This window comes from Lonchura striata, chromosome 6 (genome assembly GCF_050655825.1).
Source record: "Lonchura striata isolate lonStrDom1 chromosome 6, ASM5065582v1, whole genome shotgun sequence".
Classification (NCBI taxonomy): domain Eukaryota; kingdom Metazoa; phylum Chordata; class Aves; order Passeriformes; family Estrildidae; genus Lonchura; species Lonchura striata.
Genome location: NC_140708.1, coordinates 23,707,496 through 23,729,858, shown reverse-complemented (window position 1 = coordinate 23,729,858; position 22,363 = coordinate 23,707,496). Strand labels below are relative to the sequence as shown.

The 22,363-nt window shown below is 37.5% G+C and overlaps 1 protein-coding gene across 4 annotated transcripts in view; it reads left to right on the top strand.

Annotated features, from left to right (window-relative positions):
• Nucleotides 1-246: 246 nt before the first annotated feature.
• ERCC6 (ERCC excision repair 6, chromatin remodeling factor) overlaps nucleotides 247-22,363 on the top strand; it is a 43,102-nt gene continuing 20,985 nt past the window's right edge. For 2 of the 4 annotated variants that reach the window (XM_085582501.1, XM_021539296.3), the window contains exons 1-7: nucleotides 247-457; nucleotides 1,228-1,661; nucleotides 3,626-3,746; nucleotides 5,679-5,787; nucleotides 7,448-8,174; nucleotides 15,002-15,127; nucleotides 18,874-19,032. In XM_085582501.1, the coding sequence (XP_085438627.1) occupies nucleotides 1,231-1,661; nucleotides 3,626-3,746; nucleotides 5,679-5,787; nucleotides 7,448-8,174; nucleotides 15,002-15,127; nucleotides 18,874-19,032 (1,673 nt within the window). In that variant the 5' untranslated portion in view covers nucleotides 247-457; nucleotides 1,228-1,230. Of the gene's footprint in view, nucleotides 458-1,179; nucleotides 1,662-3,625; nucleotides 3,747-5,678; nucleotides 5,788-7,447; nucleotides 8,175-15,001; nucleotides 15,128-18,873; nucleotides 19,033-22,363 lie in introns of those variants that run through there. The other 2 variants (XM_021539287.3, XM_085582502.1) reach the window with 2 other exon arrangements.

Here is a 22,363-nt window from a genome sequence, read left to right as displayed (position 1 = left end):
AAACCCAGCTCTGCTGCCCGAAGGCGGGGGAGCTGGATGCGGGAGAGTCACGACGCTAAATGGGGAGGCAGAAGGGGCAAACAGGCAGAGAGAGCGGCGGGACAGATTCGTGTCTGCCCCCGTCACCAGCCCATCCCCAGGGGGCCCGGACCGGGGCCGAGCCCTGAGGGGACGGGGCCGAGCCGCGCACGCGCAGTCCCGCCGCTGCGGAAGTGACGCGCGGCGCGGGCCCGCGCATGCGCAGAGCCGGAGCCGTGCCGGGGCAGCAGCGCGGCCCGGCCCGGCCCGGCCCGGCGGTGCCGCTGTGCCGTGCCGAGCCGAGCCGAGCCGAGCCGAGCCGAGCCGAGCCGTGCCGAGCCGAGCCGTGGGGCACAGCCCGGCGGGAGCCGGAGCCCCGCGCTGCCCGCCCCAGCGGCAGCCCCGTCCCAGCGCAGCGCTCGCTCGCTCGCAGGCAGAGGTGGGTGCAGCGCCGCTCCTGCCCAGCACCGCTGCGTGCCGGCGGGCGGAGGCCCCGCGGTTCCGCGGAGGGCCGGCCGTGGTGTGGTGCCTGCTGTGTGAATGAATGCAGGGCCAGGCCCTGTGCGGGCTTGTTCCGAGCGGGGCGAGAAAACCGTGAGCTGGGACTGGGATCCATGGGCTGCCGCGCTCGGAGAGGTCGCTGAACTATACCAGCTCCAGGTTTGCCTTAGTATGGCAGTCCTGCATTAATTTCCTGAGAAATTAGGTGCTTTATGCTCCACTTTAAAGCTGAATTGTCAAACTAAAGCTTACGGCCTCCTACATCACTGGTGCTTTCAGGGCAAGTCTTAACCTGTTTCCGAAAGTTGTATTTTTGGGGTTTGGGTATATTAAGTTGCATATGTTTTTGTTATGTCACAGTCTTCTGGAGCATGACCATTTACACACAAGACTGAGTTCACTGTCTGGCAAGGAAAGTAATTTTTACACGTTGTCTTATTTGTCTTCATATCAGTGTTTCCCAGGAGGGTTAAACATTATTGTCTCTGAGAGGGTTTGGCAATTTTTTGATTGTGGAGATTGGTGTGAAGATGCCTCTGCAGGGCAGACTGATGGAGAAGTAGACTACCAGGTGCTTTGAAACAATTTATTATAAATGTGCTTATTGGTTTGCTTACTTTTGGGGGGTGGGGGGGCACAGTCTTCATAAGGAGCTTTGCGTGTGTGGATGTTCTTATGATAATGTCCTTCTTTGTTGCCTTTGAGCAGAGGATGACAACACACAAGAGCCACCTGCCCAACAGCATTCAAGAACAAGAGTCTGCCACTACTTCAAGCAGTGATTGCCTGCATAATGATGAGGACTTGGGAGCTGAACAGGAAAATGGCATTTGTGACAATGATATGGGTAATAGTATCGGAGTTCCCAACTCTGACTGCCAGGCTTCCACTTCCATGGCTGTTCCTTTGGAGGTGCCCAGAAGAGGACATCCCCTTTTACAGATCAACAGGCAGCAGATTCAGTCTGTCTCATGTAGTGCACATGCTGCTGAGCTCAAAGATTTAGGAGTTGATGTCTATGACCAGGATGTGTTGGAGCAAGGAGTTCTTCAGCAAGTAGATAATGCAATTAATGAAGCGACTAAAGCAGCAAAAATAGCTAATGCATCAAAAGAGTATGAGTCAGTGCTGGAGGATTTAAGGTAAATTGTGTTTTTTCTTACTGTTTTTTTCTGCTACTGACAATCTAATGAGACTTGGTGTCTCATGTTTTTAAAATCTTAAAGAAAAAAATATGTTTTGCAAGTGCATGATCACACGTACTCTTTGGAGTTGCCTTTTAAAAATGAAGAAAATATTTTTCACATTAGACAATGCTTCATTGCTCTTATTTGAGTAATCTAGTCATGCATCAAGGCAGCAAGGTAGAGTGCACCTCCTTTTTGTGCTTTGTCTCCTACCTGACCAAGATACATCTGTTTTCTGGGCAGTTATTGAAAGTTACAGTCAGAAGTGTCACTTCCTCAATTCTGTATGTTTTGTGGGGTCGTCCACTTCGAGTTACATTCCTTCTGTAACATGGATGACTCCATGTCATGAATGTCCTACTACCAAAACAGCCTTATCACAAATGTTTTTGTAAGAAGTGCTTAATGATACCTTAAAAGAACAAATGCTTAACTAACATTGATACTATTGATAGTAGAAGACTTTGAGGAATAGGACCCAGTAATCTTTCCAATTTTGATCTCCCTTTCTGTTTCCTGTCTCATTGTGGAGTTACTGTGTGAACTATTGCAGGTAAATTATTCTACCTGTTTACATTTCACTGTATTGCATTAATGGTATTTTTTTTTAGTGCTCAAGAGTGCTGTAGGCCTCAATTATATGTACTTCATTAACTTTCCACCTTGGGTGTGGAGATGTGAAGTTAAATAAGTTTGCAGTACTGAAATCTAATTTTGAGTGTTGTGGAGCAGAAGAACATAATGAGTAAGGTGTTACTGAGAGAAATAATAGAGCAGCATAACCATTACAATTAGAGTATGTGATTATTGAAAGAGTGATGTGCAGCACTGTTAATTAGCTTATGTTTTCCCATTTTTCTTTCACAAGCATCCTCTGATTTTTTCTTATCCCTCTATTTTCACCTTTCACTCCAAGTCCTAAAACAAGATTTACATGATGGACTGCAAATGGTTTATGCAGATTTGCAGAATCTTGTCTGCATAAAATGTAATGTGAGAATCTGAAAGTTGACTTTTGAGAAAATTGACAGGTGTAGCTGCCTTTGAGCAGAGGAACTAACAAAACTTAGACATGAGTAAAGGATGATGGAATTGCTTATTATCCTGTAGCACAGCAAATGTATGACTAGAGAAAAAATCAGGCAAGAAGTGGTTTTTAGCTGGCAGAGTTTGTGTTAGAAGCTGCACGATTCTATAATATACACACAAATTTAAGCAGAAAAAGGAGAATAAAATTGTTTGAAGTTAATCCAGTTGAAATTCCAAAGTCCTGTTAAAGTTTTGTTGAATTCATTTGCAAGGAAGAAGGAAGTGCGCAATCATCAAAAGCAACAAACCTAGGTTTGTTAATTCATATATCAGAATACTTCATAAGGATAGACAAATTAGAATCTCAGAGCATTATAAAAAAAGCCTTAATTCTTTGAAGTAGTCTGTCTAGTAAAATTGCATTTTTGTCTTGTAATCTACTTTTTGCATAAAAGATACAAAATACAGGTCTCCTTATATAATGGCATTAAAGCATTCAAACCGTTTTAGAAAATTAAAACATGGGCTCCCCCATTTAGATTTTTGGGTTGTTTTGTTTACCTTGAATAATAAAAATAACCACTCTTGCTTGTCATCATCAGACTTGTAACTTTTGAGTACTAAATACTACAGTGGTTGTTCAGTTTAAGTACTTCTGGAATTTTACTATTACCAACATTTAGTTTAAAAATACTTTATGATGTACAACTTCTTTAAGTGTTAGCATTTCCAGTGTTATTTAAATATATTATGCATATTAAGAACCTTACATTTAGAGATTTTTAAGCCTTACGTTAAGTCTCCTGGAATTTTTAAATTGTCAGAATTGAGAGTATGCTATTTTTCTTTCTAGAATTTACCAGTTCATTGCAATCTTATTATTTTTCCAGATCATGTACAACATCTCTGAGACATATAAATAAAATTATTGAGGAACTTTCTCCTCAGGCTGCTGACAACAAAAATATTAACAGAAAACTAGATTCTGTAAAACGGCAAAAATATAACAAGGTAATTGGATTACAGTAATTTCTAATTAACACTACTTAGTTTGTACTTTGTCTTAAGGTTTGGGTTTTGTTATATAATTCTTAATTATATAGTTCAGAGTCAGTCTAGAATTGCTGTTCCTTTCCTTTAAAATGGTTTCATATAATTTAAAAATTTAAAGTGCTGATTGTTTTTTTTTTTTATTCTGTGTTTTGGAACAAGATACAAAGCTGAAGTTCCAGTCTTCCAGTTCAGAAGATCGATTTGGATTAATTTAATTAAAACCCTCATAGTAGTATTTGGAGAATTGACTAAGGCTTGTTAGGGCATGATTCAGTAGTTTAACTGGATCTCAGGTCTCATGGTTATTCCTTCCCTTGTTCTTGTCTTTCATTACCTGTATCTTGTCAGTACACATAGTTTCTCTCTGTGAGCCCCTTTATCTCATTGCTTTGTCAGAAACTGCTGCAGCTTTTTTCTGCCAGAGCAGAGAGTTAAGGGAGTTGTAAAACGATCCAGCTGGCATCAGGGTAATGTAGGCAATGGACCTTTACAGCTGTGAATAGGAAAGAGATTTGAGAAAAGAGGAACTTACTCAGGAACATAGCACTTTGATCAGCTTCTTGTCTGCTGGAAATTCACCCTAGTACTTTCTCTAATGACAAACCTGACTGTGAAACTTACTGTCCTTTGTCCTCAGAAGGCCATTCTTAGGTCATATGTCACTGACTCATTCACTTGTAGTTTTTTAACTTTGATAATTTCAGAAAACCCGGATAATACAGTGCTCATAATTTAGCCAATTAAGAAAGTGATGGGACAGTACAGAGCAGTGGCAAAAGGCTAGAAAAAAGTAGCTGGAGGTAGTAGGAAGAAATGCGTTAAACAAGACTTGCTGTTAAAGAATGATCACTATTGTGCATGTTTTCATACTGCTTGAAGAGATTTGCACACATGTACAGGGAAAGTTCAGACCTCCTTGCAAGTTGGTTGTTAACCATCTTTGAAGTGAAATAAAATCTCCTTTTGAAAATCACAAGCCACAAAAATGGTCCTAATAACCTGAATTTTGCAATGGATTTGATTTTTATTGAAGTATGTGCCTTTCTGGTTAAGGAAATACTTCAAAGCATGGAGTTACAAATGTGAAGGTTACATTGCCTGTATCTTTGTTTTACTGGTTGGAATGTTTTGTTTCATAAAGGAAAGTTAGCAAAATCAAGGAATCATACCATCACAGTTAGATACCCTGTTGGGGATATTACAATCAGAAAAAAGGTATAACAGAAGAATTATTAGCTAAGAATGATTTTCATAGCAGTAATAAACTATATTTCTTACATAATCTGTAACATTGGTCTTTTGAAGTAATTTCACTTTTTATTTTTTGCTGCTAAATTAACCATGACCACTCCTGAACTAACCATGTACAAACACCTATCAGGATGTTGGGCTGATTTACAATTTCATTTCCTTTGTAACAAAACTCTCCAAAACTTCTGGGATGATGAATAAATCTTAGTAAATCTTATAGCTGTTATTTGTGGCTTGGTAGTCATTATCCCAGTCCTGCAGTCATTAATAAATCTCATGGTATTCTCTGTGCATCTCAGCAGTCTGCTTTGATGGGCTTCCTTCACTAGAATCAATACATAAAATGGCCTTAAGAAATTTACATAAAAATGCAGTGTGCACATGAATTTTATATGTGTAAACCTGATATTAGTATACACATATGGTAAGATAATCATCACCCAAAATTGTGTCTCCTGTGGGTTGAAGCCCTACAGTATTATGGTGACACTTTTTTTGCACTTTTTTTTTCTCAAGTGTGATACTGTAAGTATTTAAATACGAGATTCTGGTTGAAAATACTGCAGATAAATTGATTTCAGTATTGTTTAAAAGGTTAGCAGATTAAGAATTAAGTTACTTATATAATTCTCATTGAAGGAGCAACAGCTGAAGAAGATAAAAGCAAAACAAAAACGTCTCCAAGGAATACTTGGTTTAACAGACTTTGCAGATGAAGCAAATGAGTTTGAATATGAGAAAGATGAAGGTATGTATAGGAAAAGGCTGAAAGTTCTGTTCTCCTTTGATGTAATGCCTTTTTCTTTTTTGTTTGAAGCTATTTTGTAAGATTTTTGCCAGTAAGGAAATAAATTTCGGTGGTTGGCTTTCAAAGATACTTAAGAACACTTGCTCTGTACACCTGCAGATTTGTGAATCTTGGCATATTCATATGGGAAGTTTTAAAAAATGGATGTTAATCCATGTTCAGCTGTGTGGGGATGGCTGAGGCACATTAGAGTATTGGGCTTAATAAATTGGAAATCCTAACATTTTTTTCACAGCTAATTTGATAAAGATGACTAACATCATGACTGAATTACATTTTATATGCTGGATGCTATCAATCAGCATTAACAAAATTGGTTTTTCTTACTGTTGGGAAGTATCACTAGAAATGAAGGGGGGAGTGCTTCTTCTTTTCAGGCTGCAGTGTGATTTTTAAAATGAAAAGTAAGTTTTCTTCCAGAATATATGTATATGTTGCCTCAGTGTTTTACTAGGTGTTATTTCTCTCTGCTCTCTGCAAACTAAGCTTGGCCACAGTCAATAACTTGCAGTATTCTGCAGGGCAAGTTTGGGTCCCATTGGTGTCTAGACATCACCTTTGGGTTATATTGATATTTGCAGTGATGGAAAAACTCTTTATGCTGTTTGACCCTTGCACGTGTTGCTGCAGTAGAATCCCATCTTGCACATCTCATGCTTCTCTCCTTATTCAACAATGCTTAAAGGAGTCAAAGCCTCAGTTAACTTTTCTCAGTAGAAAAGCATCCTAAATCCTGTTTTCTTTGGAGGGCTCATGCAGCAAAACTCAGGCACCCAGTGTGTTGAAATGTAGCTAAAAAGTGAGTGGAGCCCAACAGAAGAAATGGAGCAGTTCCAGTCGGAAGGGGTGGAGATGGAGGGGTTTTCATGCCTGGTGCACTGTCGTTACTCATTAAACATATGATACAAACAATGCTTTAAAATGGGGCATTTAAACTGTGCTGGTAATCCTCACAGCCTTATGTTGAAATTCTCAATCCCAGTAAGAGATTTCAGGGCAGAGTTCCCCTTCAGCTTCCTGAATTCAAGAGCTTTTCTTTCTCTTTGGTTTCAAACACCAGTTACCATTTGTGTATAGTAAGTGCACCTAAAAGTGCTCTTTCATGGCAGAGTGCTGTGCAGCTAATCTGACTTTAAAAGTCATCATCTTCATATTAGTATTGTAGGCTAGGAAGACAGGTTTTGGGTTTTTTGGTTTTCTTATTCGTTGTTTTTTCGTTGGGTTTTTTTGAAGCGTATGGTAGGACAATCTGTGTTTTGTGGGATTTTTGTCTGTTGTAGTGTGGTAATCAAAATGTCAAATTTCAAGCTTTTGAGTAGGACTGAAAAATCAATAATAAAATTGAAATGGGCAGTGTTGCTGCAGATGGGAACACAGTGGTTTCTTGTTCTGAACGTGGTGAAATGCTGACAATTGACAATGTAGGTGGTACATTAGATTTCACGTATCATTGGGAATTGTAATTTTATGGTACTTCTTGCTGCTGTGTGTTGTTTCAGAGGTATTTGCATTTTGATAGTATGTGTAACACCCTTGTTGCTGTGTTTTAGCTACACAGAAGGTGTTAAAGGCATGCTGTATGTTCTGACTTTTGTTGTAGAACCTGGTCCATCATCCCTTGGCAGTATGCTTATGCCTGCTCAGGAAACAGAGTGGGCAGAGCTCATCCGAACTGGTCAGATGACTCCATTTGGAACTAAAATACCTCAGAAGCCAGAGAAGAAGGCACGACAGTTAAGGCTAAATGAAGCATCTGATTTTGAGAAGTACTTAGCAGACCAGGCTAAATTGTCATCTGAAAGAAAGAAGTTATCCCGTCACAAAGGAGTGAAGAAGAAGGCGCAAGCCAAAAGTGTTCAGCCTGTGGCTCCTGCAGCTGCCACAAAGGAAAAAAGTGGTAAGGCCCTCTCAAAAACAGATAAGCGTTTAAAAAAACACTTGAGAGATCTTCAGAAGCATGCCCTTCAGATTCATTCAAAGGCCAGGATTCCAAAGGAACAGAAATATCTTGAGGCCAAGAAGTGCAGGCATGAACAAGAGGATGATAGTGGGGAGTCTGAGTATGTACCTGATGAGGAGCTCTTTGATCCAGAGGCAGCAGAAGAGGAAGAAGAACAGGCATCTTCGCTTGCTGAGAATGATTCTGATTATGAACTGAAGAGTTTATCAAGAAAAAGAAAACATTTGGTGAATAAGGGTTTTAAGGAAGCTGAAAATGATGATGACTTTGTTCCAAGCTCTGAGGAAGAAGAGCATACACCAGGGAAACACAAAGTGAGACGATGGAGAGATGATGGAGATGTGGACTATTATAAACAGAGACTAAGGTTAGTCCTAGACATTTTTATTAATAATAATAAAAAATTAGTATGTTGAACATGCAAATGACAATAACTGTAATAAACTGCTAGGGAGTGTGTTGAAGTAAGGGAAGTGAGGTAGTCAGAAGGATCATAGATAATCTTCCAGAAGAGTTCAAATGTGGAGTTTAATTACAAGAACTTAGCTGTTGAATTTTTCTTGTTATAGGTCCTTATTTGTGAATCACCTGTGCTAATCTGTGGTTTATGAAATTTGTATAATCTATGTGTTGGTGATCACAGGCATGTTGTCTCTTTTCTACTATAAGCGTTGAGCTTCATAAACTTCAGCTTGTTGGTGGCATGTGTACTTCTAATTAGATACTTTTATTGAATATCCTTCAGGTAGTTACACAGTCCTCTAGAAAATCATGGAACTTGAAAACAGCTTCTTTAGAGTGAAGAGCATGTATTAGGACAGTCAGTGAAGGGTGATTGATGTAGTGATAAAGCCAGCATAGGAACTTGATTAATGCTTGGGAAGCTCAAATTTTACACTTTTGTGGAAATATAAAATCTTATGGATTTAAATGGTGCTGTGTCAGAGAAGGAATCAAGAAGAGGTATAAACACCATCTCTCCTATGGTGAGAGACTGGGTTGCTGCAGAGGAAGAGGTATCTTCTGGTAGCAGAAGTGCTCTCAGTTGTAGAAAATCTCATGTAGGAAGAGCCCAACTTCACTTTCACATCCCAGGTTACAAAGGCAGATTAGGAACTGATATAGGCAATAGGTTTGCAAATCCAGGCTGTTGCTTTTCAAAAGTAAGGCATAGTTTATTGCTCTTGAATAGAAATTTTGGCAAGAGGTCAAAAAAAATATTTTCTCTTGAATTCATTAACAAATCTAATTGTTCTTAATCAGTAAAATATTTACTGGTTTATTGAATAAAACTGTATTCTTCACATTTAAAGTAGACAAATATTAAATCATTTTTAATTCAGTGTTTTCATCAAGAGTAATTTATTTTGATTGAAAGTTTTAATATGACTCACAGTTTAAATTCATTCAAAAAGGTTTTTTAATAACGTTAAGATTGTGACAATTTATCCTTAGCAAAGTCATATCATAGACTACATTTCTTTTGGTTACTGAAGTTACAATAAAAGCTTAAATGAATTTTAGAAATATCAATAACTGTAATTGCTACCAAAACACTACATCTCTTAAAAATTTCATAGCTACAGTTATTGTGGCTGTTAAGCTGCAGCTGTCCACATTGATGTTTTTATGCTGACACCCCCAGGTAATCTTCATTATGGGAAATGCCATGAGAAAATAAAATGTAGTGAATTAAGAAACATATTAAGAATGCTATAGAAATGCTGTCATTTGCTTACATTTATATCTTGTTTCATGTCAGTTTTACTTTTGAATGCGAACGAATGGGTGAGATTATGGTATATTTTACCCGTGAGAGAGGCAGAGGAAAATCCTTCAGGATTACTTTATTCTTCTGAACATCTAGTCTTGTGCTTGGCAATGAATTCAGTCCTATACTCTTAGAGACTGAAAATGAGTTTCTTTAACATTAAAACTTTTCGGAGATGGGACTTCAAGAGATTGGTCTGTGTCAAGGGGAAACTACACTGATGTTGTTAAAGCAGGATAATTAGCTAACTGCACGACTGCAGAGCATCTCTAGAACAAGAGACTGTTGTCAGAATAGGAGCTGCTGTCGGTAGGAAATGTCAGGCAGGAGAGCAGCCTGTCCTTCTAAAGGCTGCTTTCAGAGGTTGGCCTGGTCACTCAAAGCAAGGTGTGAGCAATGGAACATGAAAAAGTAAAATTTAGCTACTCAGAATCGGCTTAAGCTATCAGGAATTTCAGGTGTTTTCCCCTGTGTGGGTCTTGCCTTTCTCTCATTACTGTTACTGGAGCCCTGTTGTTGTGTAGACATGCAGATGAAAAAAATCTTCTGTTCTGAAAGGTCAATGCCTAAGGTGAATTCATAGCTTGCTAGAATAGTGAACAGTACCAGGGAACATCAGGGTTATGGAGAGTAAGGTAAATAGGATACTGTCATGCACCTATAGGTAATTCAAATAGTCACTGAAAATTAGTGTATTGTTGTTCCCAGCTATCCATACTGGCTGAACCCAAAGGCTTAGGTAGTCAGTCTCTAGGATGGTACTGGAGTGTCTCAGAGACTTGATCCCCATCAATAGGTATATTACTAGTGCCTGTGTCATACTCAACAGTGGCCATCTTCATCTAGAAATGTTCAAAATTGGAGCTGGTGAGATCAAAACCTGTTCCCCCCCTGCCTAGTGGAGTGCTCAGATGTCATGGTTTAGCCCCAGCCAGCAGCCAGGCCCCACTCAGCCACTCACTCACTCCTGCACCAGGGGAGAATCAGAAGGGTAAAAGCTGGAAAACTCCTGGGCTGAGATAAAGACAGCTTAGTAGGGAAGGCAAAAGCCCCACACACAGGCAAAGCAAACCAAGGAATTATTTCACTACTTCCCATGGGCAGGCAGGTGTTCAGCCATCCCCAGGAGAGCAGGGCCCCATCTTAGATAAGTAACTTGGGAAGACAAACTCCATCACTACAAACATCCCCCACTTATCTCCTCCTTGTTCCCCCACTTTGTGTACTGAGCACGATGGCATCTGCTCTGGAATAGCCCTTGGGTCAGTTGGGGTCCCCTGTCCTGGCTGTGTCTCCCCCCAGCCTCCTGGCCAGGGTGGCAGCACGAAAAGGCCTTGGCTCTGTGTGAGCCCTGCTCAACAATAACATCAACATTATCAGCCCTGTGTGCAGCACAAATCCAAAACAGCCCCATACCAGCCACTGTAAAGAAAATAGACTTGCTTCATCCAAAACCAGCGTGTCAGTTTAATGGCACAGTCAGTTTATTTGAAGACTATGAAAAGGATGAAAATGAACCTGTTTTTCAGCTTCTTTTACCAAGAAGCACAAAACAATAGGAACCTTGAATGCCTATTAAATGTGTAGTAAATAAAACTTTTTTTTTTCTCAACAAAAAAAACTACTTTTTTATTTGTATTAGACTTTGAGGATATGGAAACCACAAAGTATCAAGATTTTGTTTATATTAAAATTTTCCTTTACATATATTAAAATGCCAAGCACAAGTATAAAGTAATTTTTTTCTGCTTATATGTAGTTAATACATTACATTATTGACATCAGGATGGTGTCAGTATAAGGTAATAGCTTGGAGTCATAATAAACCTTAGCAGTCTTAAGTACATTCTTCCCATACCAGGTGTCAGTATGTATCTGCCTGCTGCTTCAAGGAAGGAATTACAAGTTATACTATGGGAGATCAGTGCTGTATCTATGTTTTCTTGTGTATTCTGTATAGCTTCTTAAGTACAGTGTTTGACTTCTATTGCTGTCAAGTACACAAAGGCAAGGCTCAGAAAGCTGCTTCTTTTCTTGTCTAAGTGATATCCAGACAGTTGAGTAGCAGGAAGTTTTGACTGTCAGTACACAAAGCAGTTGATTCATAAAGAAAAAAATTGTGTTAAATTAAATTGGTTTTCATGGATCAGTTTTCATGTGCTAGATTTCTTTGATATATCTGAGTTACTAAATCTCTCTGTGTTTCAAAGTGGTAAGTTAAAAAAGGATTAAATGCTATCTTGCCTGAAAGATACTTTCTAAAAGCATCCTTACTGCTCTTTAAAGTGACAAAGACAGGACACAAATGAAGACAGATTTTCTCTCACTCACTGGGTACACCTTTCATTCTAAACTCAAGTGTGTAATTGTCTACATCAGTCTTCATTTACTTATGGAGGCTTGTGGTACTAACTGTATGTATTTCATCTGTTAGGACATACCAATTAAATCCACCCATATAGACCATAAAAAGTTAGATCAAAAAAGCAATACTGAATGCGTCAGTTTAGCAAATTAGAATAATCTGTAATGGATTCTTAGCTATATAAAATATAAAACATATTGTTGTTATTGTGCTTCACAAATGCAAACTATATTAAATACTCAGCTTGGTTCCTGACTGCATTTTAAAAAAAAAAAAAGTCAAATTGTGCTCATTACTGTTTTGGATGCAGAATTTCTTTCTAGGGTATTGCAATAAGTGTGAAATGGGCTTAGTATCTGAATACATTCTTATATTAAGAAGAAATTTAATTGTATGATATATGGCTTTCATACTTTACTTTCAGGGATAAAATTATATTTATGTCAGTGACAATGGACAATATAAGACAGATTTCTCAAAGGTCATGCTTCTGTTTTAAAGAGACTTCGGTAATACAGTAAAACCTTTATTTTCTGATTGTTTAGGCATACTAATGACATTTAACTGATGTGTGTAAGGAATATATTGACCAAATGAGCAGTAAGTTACTGTGTATTTAAGTCAAAGATGATGACCACTATTTCTCCCTCCAAAGTCTGACTTCCAGGGAAAGGTACAAGACCAGATTAGCCAACAGACTGACCTGGCCTTGGAAATAGTGTTTGTTCTCCTGTGACTTCAGGCATTTGAATATTTACACTTTTCTAAATAAAATAATGACATTTCAGTGTAGAATATCTTAATGGTGTGTGTTACATTAAGTTCACAGCCTTTCAGAAACTGAATAGCTTCTTCAAATTTTCAAAGTTGTTTGTGATAGCAAGTTGCTTCTATTTCTTTAAACTGATAATTGATGGCTGAAAACCTCTAGACTTTGGGAAGAGATGTTACTGTACCTCAGTAAAGTAACAGAGCATGTAAAAAGGAAATGGTTTTTAGGAAAATTAAGTACAGGGTTTATTAGTTCAAGTTCAAATTCTGTATATTTTCCATGTATAAGTTTAGGTGAAATCCCAATATAGGTCACACTTCTTAAAGAAAATGTTCTAGCTATATGGAGGTGAAATGTCTAAATTCCTGGACAGCTTCGAGTTAAGCTTGGAGTTTCCTCTTGGTTGTTTCTGGATCACTTTTCCCAATGCACACTAGAGGGCAATCTGCTCCTTCCCAGGGGAGGCTGCCGCTCCTGTGCTGTCTGCTGGTTATTCTGTTGGAGTACAAAATTAATGGCAAATTCTTGTACAAATTATTGCTCTGCTTGGATTTAGCATGGATTGGTTACCTACATGTCTCTTTAGAAGTTTTGTAATCTGTAGTTGTTTTGATTTTAGTGTGGTAAGTAGGAGTTTCCTTCCTCGGTTTGAGTCCTGTCATAGCCCAGTCAGATGAAGTAATTAAGTTGTAGCATGTCTCAGTTCCAGCAGTGATGCAGTCTGAAGCAATGGCTATCATCATTTGTCGATTTTAATTTTTTTTTTTGGAACTCAGAAAAGAAGACCCTCTGTGCCTGATAGCATAACATTGCAGTACTGCAGAAATGTAAAGGCATTCTTATGCTATGACTCTGGAATGTATCATGTAATGAAATAAGAAGAATCCTATATAAGCATTAGCAAATAATCAGTTTTAAACAACAAACTGAAGACTGTCTTTGTTCATCTAGTTTTTTTCCCTTTATATGCTCTTTTTCCCCTCCATCATTATTTTTGCTTCTGAAGATATCTTAAGAGATCAAAATATGCTTCAGTGAAACTGGCTCTCTAAACCTGATCGGTATTGTGTTGTCTTAGTTTTTCAGTGCTTTCATTCTTGGCAGTGATTGTAACTTGTGTGTATTTGGAGATTGTGGTGTTTATTTTGAGTTAATAGAGCAATACCAAGTTTGTGACGAGTTCCATAAAGTAAGACTTAAAGTATTTTCTCAATAGGTACTGCTGAAAAGTCCATCTAGAAACCTCAAGCAATCAGCTTTCTTTCATGAGAAAGAGTGTATGATTGTATTGCTTGGATGTGAAGTGTTGAACTTCTTCCCTGCTCTCTTGTTTCTAATACAAGTGTTCTTAAACAAAATTGTCAGATATGCAGAGACCATTAAGTCAACGTTTGCTTGTGCACTGCATTCAGAACAGCAGCTTATGGGTGTTTTTAATCTGGGATGTGCCTTGCCAGTTTCTGTAGGGTTTTTGTCAGTTTGTCCACCACATTCAGTGTGCCTGCCGTAAATGGCACTTTCAGGAGAGAGAATTCCAGCAAACACCAGTGAAGTGCTGTTGGTTGAGTAGTACATAGCCAGCTAGAGTACACTTTACCATTAGAGGCAGGTGGGTTTGGGTCACTGAAACACAAGTTCATCATTTCATGGGAATGTTGAAGATCCTTTGGTGCTTTCTCAGCAGAGGGGGAATGATGGGACAGGAAGGTAATTCTCTAAGCTGCCCGGAGTCCAAATAAGTTGAGGCTGCAAACCACAAATCACACTGTAATTCCAAAACCTCATAAAACTCATTCTCTTAATAATGGCTGCATTACAAATTTAGAGCATGTTTCCAGCTGAGTCTTTTCTGTAAGATTATACACTGCTTCACTTTTCTCTACAGGAAGGAAGTTAAATTTAAGTGTTCGATTAAATTAATAAAATAGCTTTGGAACACCTAAACTTTATCAATTTTTTGGCAGAGGGGGGTTTAAGGGGAGGGAGATTTAGGAGTTTAGAGTTGCCAGGTTTTTTGGTGCTATTAGCTGTTGATTCCATTATATTAGTATTTTTGTCTATAGAAAATTAGAAAACCGTAACTAGCTATAAAACATGTACCTTTTGTAATATACCTTAATATATCAGACATTTCAAGCATTTACTTGCATAATTCTCTCCTCTGAAGGATTGCTATTTTAAATAATGACATCAGAGCACGTGGTTTTTTGGGGGGTTTTTTACTTGATCAAAATTCAGTGTCATTTCCATGCTATAATTGGATGTTGATTCCTTGTGTTACTCTAGGAAGTGGCAAAAAGAACGTTTGAAGGATAAAGAACATCAAACAGCTGAGGAACTTTCTGAAGAAAGTGATGTTGAATTTGAAGAGGGTTTCAAAGTACCCGGATTTCTCTTCAAAAAGCTTTTTAAGTATGTATTGTGTACTTTATTTCAATATTATGCCATTGTATGCTGTTAATAATATTAGTAGTAATAGTCATGGTGACTTCTAGATGACCTTTGCTGTAACTTTTACTTCAGTGAATGATGCCTCAACTTTTGCTTCAATTATTTCAGTAGGATTCTTTCTTTAAAAAAGATTTCAGAATCAAACTTCAAAGAAATAAACTTATTGTGAGCACAAAGTGTAATTATGTGAAGGTGATAACTGGCTGATGTGAATATTGTAAATGTGTATTAGCTAAACTATGAATTGGGAAGCTTTCCTTTTCTATTTGTATAAATGCATTCTTTTATTGATATATGCTTACTCCTAATTCAGGTGTGGAGTGGTAGAGTAATTTTACTTTGAAACATAAGATGATGGCGAGATGTGATAAAACAAAACAAAAAATAGGGTGTTTCTCTGATCAAGTGGAGTGAAATTTTCTGCCAGTAAAAGATATGGAGAACTTTTTCATTAAGTAACTACTGAAAGTCTTTTCAAAATAACTATTTGTAACTCATATTATAAAATAATCTTGAACATTTTGCCAGGTAAAATTCTAAAATATAGAGAGTGAATTCTTAATTCCTCTGGTATTTGAAAAACACTCTACAACTCATTATTTAGTTATTTAATGCTTAATTACAAATTTCAACATAAGTGTTTTCTTTTTCACTTTTTGAAAATGTAGTGCCCAGTGATGCTTTCATGTCAAAAAAACCCCAAAAAAACCCACCAAAACTACAAGTTAGCAGCTAACCAGTTAATTTTAGCCATAATCTCTCCCTTATATTTCAGGCATAATGGGCTTGAATTCAGTTTTGTTGGCAACATTTCACACAGCAGGAAAATCTTCTCTTCTCTTGAAAGCAAACTCTCTTGAAATCTTACTGTAGTAGAAAGCCCTGTTTTATAATGGGTGTGTGTGGTATCCTTTCCAAGAGAACCACTTAGTCTTGACCTCAGAGAAATTATTTCTGTTGTCCTGTAGTCCTCAGAAGGAAAGCTGTAGCTCTGAAATGGGATTGAATTAATGACTTGGTTGCTTGGACCATACTGAGCCAATATGTGGTCTCCAGTTGTTTATGCGAAGATACTGCACAAGTATTCATCTTGAGGACGGATGTGTGGTCTGGGCAACCCGAAGGGAAATGAAATAGAGCAGTCACTAAAAATTAATCTTGAAGATGCAAGCCTCACTAATGAAGGGTATCCCTGCAAGCATGAGTCAGTTGGCAAAACTTCTTAAGTGGTTAGAAAGATCAATTGCGATGAATGATTTGTCTGACTTGTAACTTAAATGCTGAAATCTCCAGTGTAGGAAAGCCCATGGTCAATAGACATTAAACTGTGGAGTTCTGAGCAAGTTTAGTACAAAACAGGGAAGTATATTGACGCAAGGACGTGTATAGCATGTATTTTAAGTGACCTTCCTGCATAGTTAAATTCCAAAGAAGTTAGCTCATGCTGGAAATAGGGGACCCTTGGGTTTGTTCTTTGGTAGGCCTGTTAAGGTGGACAGTCTGTTTCTTCCATGCATACTTGTCTGCTTTGCTAAACATTTGAGCAGGAGTAACATTGATGCTGCTGTGGAACAAAACTGATCAGACCTGCAAAGATTGCCTTATTCCATCTGCACTAAGCCTGCGAGAGTGCTCTCTCTATGAAAAAGAAAACAACCTTCATCAGTGTTTGCTTCCAGTGTGTGACTTCCCTGAGAAATCTGAAACACAATTTTGTCTCTGCAACAATGCAGCTGAACTCAGGCATCTACAGTGGTGAATTTTGAATGCATCACAGCATGATTGCTTATGTGGAATACAATACAATGGAACTATTTTGGAAGGCCAGCAGCACTTCCAGAATATTTTTGGAATTAAAAAAACAAAACAAAAAAAAAAAAAAACCCAAAAAAAAACCCCATAAAAATTGGTGCAATAAAAGTGTAAAGTTGAAAAGAATTAATTATCTTTCCAAATATTACCACAAAAATTGAGGCGTATGTGTTCCTTTATCTTCTGAATAGTTACATTGCATGTTTATATGATTATACGAAGACAGCAACCTGCATCTTTCATGTTTTTATATAACCATGGAGCACAATTTTTCACAAGCTTAATTATCTACTGTGAAGCTTTCTCAGAAGAAGGAAGGTGAGGGAGAAATATGCTTATAAATTAATCTAAATTTAAAGCTCTGTATGTCATCCTAAAAAATAATACAAATTTATATTAGGAAGTTATTGAATGATTGTCTTTTGAAGAGATATGCTGAACATTTGTCTGGGGGAGCACCTTCTGACTGGAATTAGGGTTATCTTCAGTTCTTTAATGTTTGTCAGAAGATGTTTTGTCTTCATAAAATGTAGTAAAGATAGCATCTTAATCCAATTATAGCTAATCCTGCAAGCCATTTCATAGTTGTTTTATAGATTGCTGCATTTTAAGGTGAATTAATTTCTAATAAAAGGGTTTCTTAAGGGCTTCGTGGCATAATGCTTTTGAGACACTAGCAGATAGTGTGATGTCTGAACCATTAGATGTGTTCTTTGATCATCTTTTTTTAACTACTCAAGCCATTTGTTTGTCTCCATTTAGCATTCTCTAAATCCATACCAAACTCATCACAAATTGATTTTTAATAGTACTTTGTAGACACTAGTGTCATTAGCTGTCAGTAGTCCTAAATATTATTTGTTCAAGGATAGAAACAGGATTTTGAAATGCACACAAGAAATCACCTAAAATGATTGACCCCTATTTAAAAAAAGGCATTTTGTTCTTTGCTGTGCTCTGCACTCCAGAAATGCATGCCATCAAGAACATTATCAGTAACCTTTTTTTTCCTGTAAGTTACAAGGCACTGAGGTGCTGAAGCATTTTTTTAATGTGATTTAACGGTGCGATTTTCCATTTATTTCTTTTGCTTTCAATTTAACCCCCACACATGGTATGTTATTCCTACTGGTCTCACTATTTCATATCATTATAAAAAGGTATGTCCTAAAGTGATTCTCAGCCCAGCATCTTATCTTAACCTTTTTAGCTTGCTGTCATAAATCTTGCTTTCTAGTCCACTTCTTTTAAGTGGAATGTATTCTACGTTGTTGTTTGTATGATTTCCAGTGAAGGACTGGGAGCCGAAACTGCCCTGATGCTCTCACGTAAGGCTTTGCTGTATCCCCTGCACTGCAGTAGTTTCTGTTGCTTAGCCTTTGTTTTTTTCTTCATTGAAAGAGATTAAATGTTATTAAATACATTTGTGTTTAAAAAAAGCATGATTTGGCAGATGTGATCAGTTTTTGTAGTAGAATATGAAGTCTGTACCCCTTACAAGTCAACCTTTTCCTTCAGTTCACGGAATATGTTCCAAATAATACTATTTACTAGACCCTTGCACATTGTCGTATCTGGAAAGATAATGCTTCATAAGAGTAACTTTCAAAGTTACTTTTAGCACTTAAAATATATATGAAATAAAATACCCTCTAATTACGATGACTGCCAGTTTAATTAGAAATGTTTTAGTGTTGCATAAAGAACAAAAGTCACATGTAATGTCTGAGTGCATCAAAAATGTATGACCTAGTAAATACAGCATTCATGTAAAACACACATCCAGCATGTTACAGTAACTGGTATGAGAACCTTGCCAAATGATTAATTCATGAGTACTTTCTGTTATGATCTGTATTATCAAACATTTGCCATCTTCTTTTTCCTTGTTTTAGGTACCAGCAGACAGGTGTTAGGTGGCTTTGGGAATTGCACTGCCAGCAGGCAGGAGGAATTCTGGGAGATGAGATGGGATTGGGCAAGACCATTCAGATAATTGCCTTCTTGGCAGGTCTGAGCTACAGCAATATGAGGACTCGTGGTTCAAATTACAGGCAAGTGCTTCTCTGCAGACTGTCAGTCTGTGGAGCTCAATTAATATTTCATCAGATGTATTACTGGTGGAGGAGGGTCCTGTGAATTATTAATGATATTTCAATTACAATATTCCTTTAATTCTTTTAGTGGGGGACATCAAAGGAAAAATTTTACGAGACAATGGAGCTGTAGGGCAGGAAAAATTAAACATGTAACACTTTTAATGAATTCCAGGCATTGATGCTTCATTTTGCAGATGAGCCACACTAGATATTTTGGGTCAATACAGTGTCTAAGGTTACCTTCCACAAATGGATTGTTTACAAACTCAATTACATTAATATCAATAGTTTACACAATATGGAATTTTAAATTAGATGTAATACCTTTAGTTCCATTTATTAAATTTTACATTAAAATATTTGTTCTGGCAAGCCACCAGGTAAATGTTTTACAGGAAGTAGCAAGCTGATTTGCAATGAAAGTTAGAGTTTCTGATGGGCAGGGAATTATCCATGCCAAAAATTAGTAAGAGTAAAAACCAGTAACTTATGTGGAGGAATTTCCGTCTGCTTTTATTTTTTTTGTTGTTGCTGCTTTTCAAAACATATGCTAGTATGACTGGCCTTTTTAATAAGGTATTTTATGTTTTTTTGTTACTGAGCAATGCTTTAAAATTTCTCCTTCATAGGTGGAATTACTAGCAAGGTACTTGTTTGTGTCCTCAGATTTGCAAATGCACAAATAATTAGTACTTGATTTTTCTACTTCTGTTGGCCTTCTTACCTGATGTAAATAGCTACATGAAATTTAGCAACTATCACAGTACTATACTAAACAAAACTAATTCCTTTATATAGAGGTACATTTAAATTATGTTTAGCTTGTACATGAGTTGTGAAATAATGCTTTAAAGAGAAAATATCCCTGTTTTGTCTCTGGTTGCTTCCTACTATAATCTTAATATAAAAATAAACTCCATAGATCCTTCACTCAGGCCAGCTGTTTTACTTTAATATGGCTGCCTGGTTAAGGATGCTATTGTACAGATTATTTTATATTCCCTGCCCCACTTGGGAGACCACTGAGTTGATGGAAATCCTTCAGGGACGTTCTTGACACTGTTAAATAGCGCAAAACTACAGTAAAAGTTTGAAAAGGCCAAAATCAATTTGCCCATCTAAATTGCTGTGCTCTTTCTGCATTTAAGATGATGTGTTGAGTTTCATGTTTTGGCTGGTGCATGTCAGTGAGTCTATCATTACAGTAATTCCATGGGAGGAAACAAGGTTTAATATATTGGTGAAGCTTGCTCTGATTTTGTGTGTATGATGCTGTAAGGCAGACAGTCTAAACAGCTTCATCTTTCATAGTCCAGTGTTTTCCTCCCCTGGGCTGAGAAGGCAGTAACACTGGTTACCAGTAGTATGGTTAACTTATTTCTACTTGAAAGAGTGTAGTCTGACAGGCAGGAGACTTTCCTCTCTGCAAAGCCAGCACTAAGAGGGGACAAAGCTGTGTCTTCAGCACTGTCAGTGTCTTCCAGCCTAGCTTGGGTTTCCTTACCTTAATGTGTAACAAAAACCTTTCACTGCAGACTTGCCTTCATTTATTTGAAACATTAGATGAGAAATTGATAAGAAAGTTAAATGCTGGTTGTTTACCCATCTGTGCTCTTCAGGATACTGAGGCATAAATATAAACAGCTCAATCTCTACTTTGAGTGGCAGAGATTAATTTCCATGGTGCTTAGGTAAATAAAAATCCATTGCCCCAGAAAAAGTGTGTTGCTCTTGCTGCCCCTTTCTCTTATTTTCACTATGCTTTAGTTACTGTTTCAGCTTGAAAACATGATTTGCCAGTCCTTGGAAACATTCTGTTATAATGAAACATGTTTTCCTGTGCCGACTTTTTGAGTGTTTAAAGATTATAAATACAGCATTAATACAGTTTGGTTTTTCTTGGTAGTAAATTGCAGGAATTGGAACTTACATGCAATTCCAATTGCATCCAAATAAATAACAACAAATAAAGGATACTTGTGAATTTCGGCTTTATAAACCAGAAGCAACAGAAGAAGAAAGAGATTTTTATATATTGACCAAATATGACATTGACCATAAGCTATTAGTACAATGCAGCTGTGAAAAAGGGACAGAACACAATATGGCAATATATGTGAAGTAGGAACAGGGCAGTGTTATTATCTTAGTACAAGGCACTAGTAAGACTTCGGTTTTGAATGTTTTAAGTGTCACCTTTGTTCAAGGAAAGCAAATATAAATTGGATAGGCAGCAGAGCAGATCTTGCAGTCTTGCAGTGATTAGGAGAATGAAGGATGCCTCCTAAGTGTAGCAAGCAGAAGTATATGATTTGTTTTGTTTTGTGGAACAGCTCAGACTGGAAGAAGCTAGATGACTCTTTTATATAAATAAATAAAAGCTCTCAGGAGAATAATAAAATGTTGGCTAGTGGAAAGTGGGTAGAGTCAGACTAGACACAGAAGAGTTTTCACACAGCCAAGTAGGGAGGGAATGGAGTTTCTGAAAATTGATCCAACGAGGTGTGAACTCTTTGTGTAAGCTGAGGGGGGGGAAATCTGGATAAACCTTACGTGTGAGCTTGTGTGAATACAGACCAGGGGAATAAACAGATGTATTTTGTTACTACCCATGAAGAGTGAGAAACTAGTATGTTCTGAGAAAGCTGGCTTTTTTGCTGTGGGTATTTTTAAGAGCAGTAGCAGTGATTATTTGGGTTGGTAGCATAGTTGAAGTTATTTTTCATGCCTCCAAGTTCTTACTTCCCTTTGGATTGCAAAGATTTTTTTAATTAGACCACGTAACACGTTGTGTTACAGTATTTGTTCATAATAATCAATGTCCAGGTTTGTTGTTCTGCATATGTATAAGCTTTTAATAAAGAGTATTATTTCTTCATGTCAGCAGTTTCTGAAGATGTTAATGAGTTTAGGTTTTTTTTAAGCAAGGTGTTGCTGGTGTCTGAGAAATCCTTTATTGCTATCAGTGTATGATCTTGAATGTATACTGTCATCTTTTGCATTGTTTATTTAGTGTCCCTTGGATAGTACATAGACACAGATCAGTGTATGATAACTGAAGTGATGGCCTTTGTTTGCAGAGTAATTTTTCTCCAGTTTTTAAAGAGCAAATATATTTGAAAAATAACAGCTAGTAACCACTACTTAATATATTTATTACAGGATTGTTGATGCTTATTTGTGGCAGTAGTATTTTTTTATTTGGATGGTGTGCAAGGATTTTTCCCTTCTTAATCTTAAGAGCAGCTCTGAACTTCATATACAGATAGACTTTGTTTCAGACTTC